Genomic DNA, 4483 nt, shown 5'->3' with positions numbered 1-4483 from the left:
ATGGAAGATTTATAATTTTTAATAGAAGTAAATATTACAGTAAACATTAAATTATTTTATACATTATAATATTAAAATATTAGTCCCTAAAAAGGTTAAATAATTTTAAAATATCTATATTAATAATATATAATAAAAAAATAGTTAAAAGAAATAGATTTAAAATAATCAAATATATAAGTATAAGAACATATTAAAAGAAAAATAGATAAATTAATTAATTAATAAAAAATAACCAGAGAAAAAAATGAATATTTAATTAATAAATATTAGATTAAAGAAAAGTTAACTATGCTTACTAATAGAGGTTGAACTAATTTTGAATAGTACGTTTAAATGAACTATTACTAATTCATACGTTTAACTGAGCATAACACATCTAAACATATAAATAATCTTTTTTATAATATTAATTAATGTGTGTTTTGGGTATAATTTCAAATGAATAACAATAACAGTCGCAACTTTCATGTTGAGTTGATTCTCAACAAAGAGGAGCCATCAATTATATCTATAACGGAGTCTGCTCTACAATCAAGCATTTTGTCCGAGGAGAAAGTGAGTCCAACTAGGTACAGCCCTGCGCTTACTACCGCAAAGATTGCAGTCATATTGTGCCCAATGTGCTCCATTTGTGTCATGTTCCCTAAGGCCGATCCTCGTTGCCCTAGTTGTAAGAAAATTGTGCCGCTGGACCTGGACAATGAGGAGAATGAGTTTTGTAGCTAGATTTTGGTTCTAAATTTCTCTTTAATTCATGTTATCTTTAATTTTCGTTTTTTTTTTCTCGTTACTAGTTTTGACGACAGTCATATTGGCTCGGCTCCCATTTATGTTATCAAGAAAAATGGATTATGAAGTACGTCTGCTTTATTTGTAATTATGTTATGTTCGAGTTTTTGATACCCAAAAATTTTAGCGAAGTTTGTTATGCTTTGAAAGATACAATTGTCGCTAATGATATTACATGAAAATTCAATTGTCGCTAATTTGGAGTTATCAACTCTATACAGTAGAAACTCGATAAATTAATACTCAATTATTTAATAAACTCTCTAAGATAATATTTTTGGCCGGTCCCGACTCGGGGATAGGGTGCTAAATTAATAATTCGCTAAAATTATAAGATAATACATTTTTGATAATTTATTTAGACCCCATATAAAATATAAATTAATAATTTCTTATATATAGCATATTACATGAATGATTTATGAAGGTTTCTTGAAAAATGACTCAATTGTCTTTTGTTTTTTGTTGAAATCAATTTCCCCTTGAATGTCGTCTCAAATTTTCCTTAACATGGTAAGAACTTCTGGTGTTATTTTCTCATAGCTCAACAAGAAATTGTTCAATGTGATTGCCGCTTTAATAGATACGTTTCGCGAAGGGGGCTCCATTGTAGAACTTTCATCAACTTCTTCATCGATATCATCTTTATTAATTCCAATAACGTTTTCAATAATTTTTTCATCAGTCAACAACTGTGCAACTACATTTTCTTCTGGGTAAGTCAGAACATCTTCGACATCCATTGCATTGCGAACTTTGTCTCTTATGGATTTTAATTTGTCCTCCATGCCCTCCCTTTCAACAGATCCACTCTCTCTGAAACACCGGAAATTTTTAATTCCATATCTTGCTTTGAATTTTCCAAGTCAACCAATAGAAAAAGTAAAGTCTGGAGCATCCACTGGATACATATCTTTCATGAACTTTTTCGCATTCTCGATGATTAGTTCACCTGTCATATTCACATGTTCTTGATATTGAAGAATCCGTTCATAGAGAGATTTTTCTAGGTTAGGAAATTTTGCCAGTTTGTGTCGTTTAACATCGCCTCTTTCGGGAGCAAGTGAGAGATACTCTAATGACCGCTTAACTATATTCGATATTGTCGCTTGACTCACTTGCAAACCATAGTTACTATATATGAACCCATTCTTGCAATTGCTTTTGAGTGAGACTTGGATTATCCTTGTTGTGCTTGCATAATGCTCTTCGAATCTCGTCTGTCATTGTTGTTTTTTTCACACCTTTAAAATGGGAAGCCATGTTGTGTGTATGATTTGTTTGTGTTAACCTACAGTATTTTGATCTTGTTTATATAGAAAATATTTTTAATGTCCATAAAGTGATACATTGAACACAAGAAGCATAATAAGGTGGGAGATTAAATGTTTTTTTCAAATTGGGTCATTCATTTGATATAAAGTATATGCATTGTATACAATAATTAAGTGGAAACTTAGGTGTTTATAAACTAAGTATTTTACTATAAATTAATAAAATATTAATTAATATATAAATTAATAATTATTAATTTATTTATTAATTAATAACTCTTTTAATTAATAAATTTTGTTCGTTCCAAGTCTACTATTTTATAGAGTTTTTACTGTAATTGTAATATTTATAAGTTAAAAGAGTAAATATATTAAGAATTGTCACAATATGAAATAAAACACAAAACTTAAATAAGAGAAAAAAAAACATAAATATAAAATAAATTAATAAAAGTAATAAACATATTTAATTCTATAAATATCTGAAAAGTTAATCGATGCATATCTAATAAGATAAACCATATAAAAATTAAGATGCGCCAATAAATATGTATTGTCCTTTCAAAATACAATTGATTATGATTAACACATTTTAAGAAATAAATTAACGATTATCCAATATTTAAGATAAAAAATATAAAAGATACCGCAGGCCCATTGAATATTTATAAATATTATTACTAATAATAAATTATTTGTATATATTTTATTAATAATGTGTATTGTTATGTTCTGTTTGATATAAAAAAAAATTGTACACATAATATGTAAGATAATCAACCAATTCATTTGAATATATATATATATATATATATATATGGATAAATGCTTTTTTAAATCAATTTATATTAAAAAAAACATAGTAAAGTTGTACAGGGTTATAAGCTGCTTGCAAAATAAAATGTAAAAGTTAATATTTGAATTACATTGGCCACTAGATTGTAGTAGTCTAAATTGTGTGATAAGGTGTAATTATTTGTTTTGGGAAAACTTACTCATTCTCAAAATATTGAATTATATCCAATGATAATATTTTGACTATATATCCTTCCAAACTAATATTACATATTTATGCTTGTTTCTGGTAAAGTTATTTGAATAACTAATTGATTATTTTGTAATATATAATTATGATGTAAAAAGTTAATAAAGATTCTTTTAATTAATATTTAATAAAGAAAATAACTTTAAATATTAATTACTAATTTGAATGATAATCAACATAAATTTGATAAGGATTGAATGTTTTAATTAAAATTAATAGCTTTAAAATCTATCCTAAATCACCCCCTCTTGAGCCCTCCTGGCCTCCTATACATATGAAGATCAAAACCATTTGCCCTACACACCAACTTAGTCAACCTTGGGAGCTCTTCCGGTCAAGGTTAACTCGATTTTTCTGTTTTTAATTTTCATGTTTCTCTTCTTTGAATGAAAATATTTTGATTTTTTTAAATAATATATATATAGATGCTATATTAATTGTGTTTTGGTATGATTTTAGATGAATAGCAAGGATCCATCGAACTCTAATTTGATGCTCAACCTGCTCCTGCAAAGGCAGGTACTTGCGGGCAATGGTCATGTGGGGGAGACAAATGCATTTGTATCGGAGCAGGAGTCTCCTCCGATACAATGTATTTCTCAATCCAATTGCGCTCATAGAGAGGTTCCGAAAACTTTGAATTTGGTGGGATGCAAAACCTGCCAAACCTATTTCTTGGTGGCTGATAAAAATGATTGTTGCCCTAAATGTAAGAACCCCGAATTGGTGGACTTTACTATCCCTACTGCCGCCGAGAAGAGAAGATAGATTCCTAGATTGTGGTGACGCATAATTTATTTATCGCAATTTATTAAGGGATGTCATATTTTAATATTGTCTTTTTTTCAAGTCTTTTTAAGGGTACTAGTTTGAAGTTTGATAAAAATTAAATGATTTCCTATTATATAATAATTATATTAAAAAATATGTGTTATCTAAGCAAACTTTCATATTATTTTTATGCTCCATGTCTAGATATATTAAAATATTCTGTTTTATTAATGGAAATTCATTTGATTAAAAAAATATTTTGAACTCAATATAATTATCTATTAGTTTAAAGAGTATAATTGATTTCCTTTGGTCAAGGAAGATGTATGCTAAAAAATTCGATGAATATTATGAAAGATACAGTTATCCATTTAATTATCGTATCACAAATTTAAATATAATCTTTAAATACTGCAAGTGTTAGGAAATTATAAAATAGAAGGTTGTCTTTAAATATAATCACCAATATATATTTAGGGTGATTTTTTTTTTTTTAAATAAAGGAGAATTAGTATGACACTCCACAATGGTCCCCGTTTAAATTCAAAATACTTTGAGATGGAATCAAATCTGTGACTTATATAGGATGATATTATATACA

At 27.3% G+C, this 4483-nt stretch overlaps 1 protein-coding gene across 1 annotated transcript; it reads right to left on the bottom strand.

The window, feature by feature from the left end:
• Positions 1 to 1286: 1286 nt before the first annotated feature.
• LOC124916051 lies at positions 1287 to 1751 on the bottom strand. The gene is made up of 2 exons (XM_047456785.1): positions 1702 to 1751; positions 1287 to 1608 (listed from the first exon to the last, which is right to left on the bottom strand). Exons 1-2 carry the CDS (start codon positions 1749 to 1751, stop codon positions 1287 to 1289), a joined length of 372 nt encoding a protein of 123 aa, XP_047312741.1.
• Positions 1752 to 4483: the final 2732 nt, after the last annotated feature.

Source organism: Impatiens glandulifera, chromosome 9 (assembly GCF_907164915.1).
Source record: "Impatiens glandulifera chromosome 9, dImpGla2.1, whole genome shotgun sequence".
In the NCBI taxonomy this organism is placed as follows: Eukaryota; Viridiplantae; Streptophyta; class Magnoliopsida; order Ericales; family Balsaminaceae; genus Impatiens; species Impatiens glandulifera.
This window is presented reverse-complemented; position numbering and strand designations above follow the sequence as displayed.

Coding starts and splice junctions, on each gene's coding strand:
- LOC124916051 (XM_047456785.1), bottom strand. CDS start 1,751: ATGACAGGTGAACTAATCATCGAGAATGCGAAAAAGTTCATGAAAGAT. Junction 1,609..1,701: donor AAAAAGTTCATGAAAGATAT/GTATCCAGTGGA, acceptor CCGGTGTTTCAG/AGAGAGTGGATCTGTTGAAA.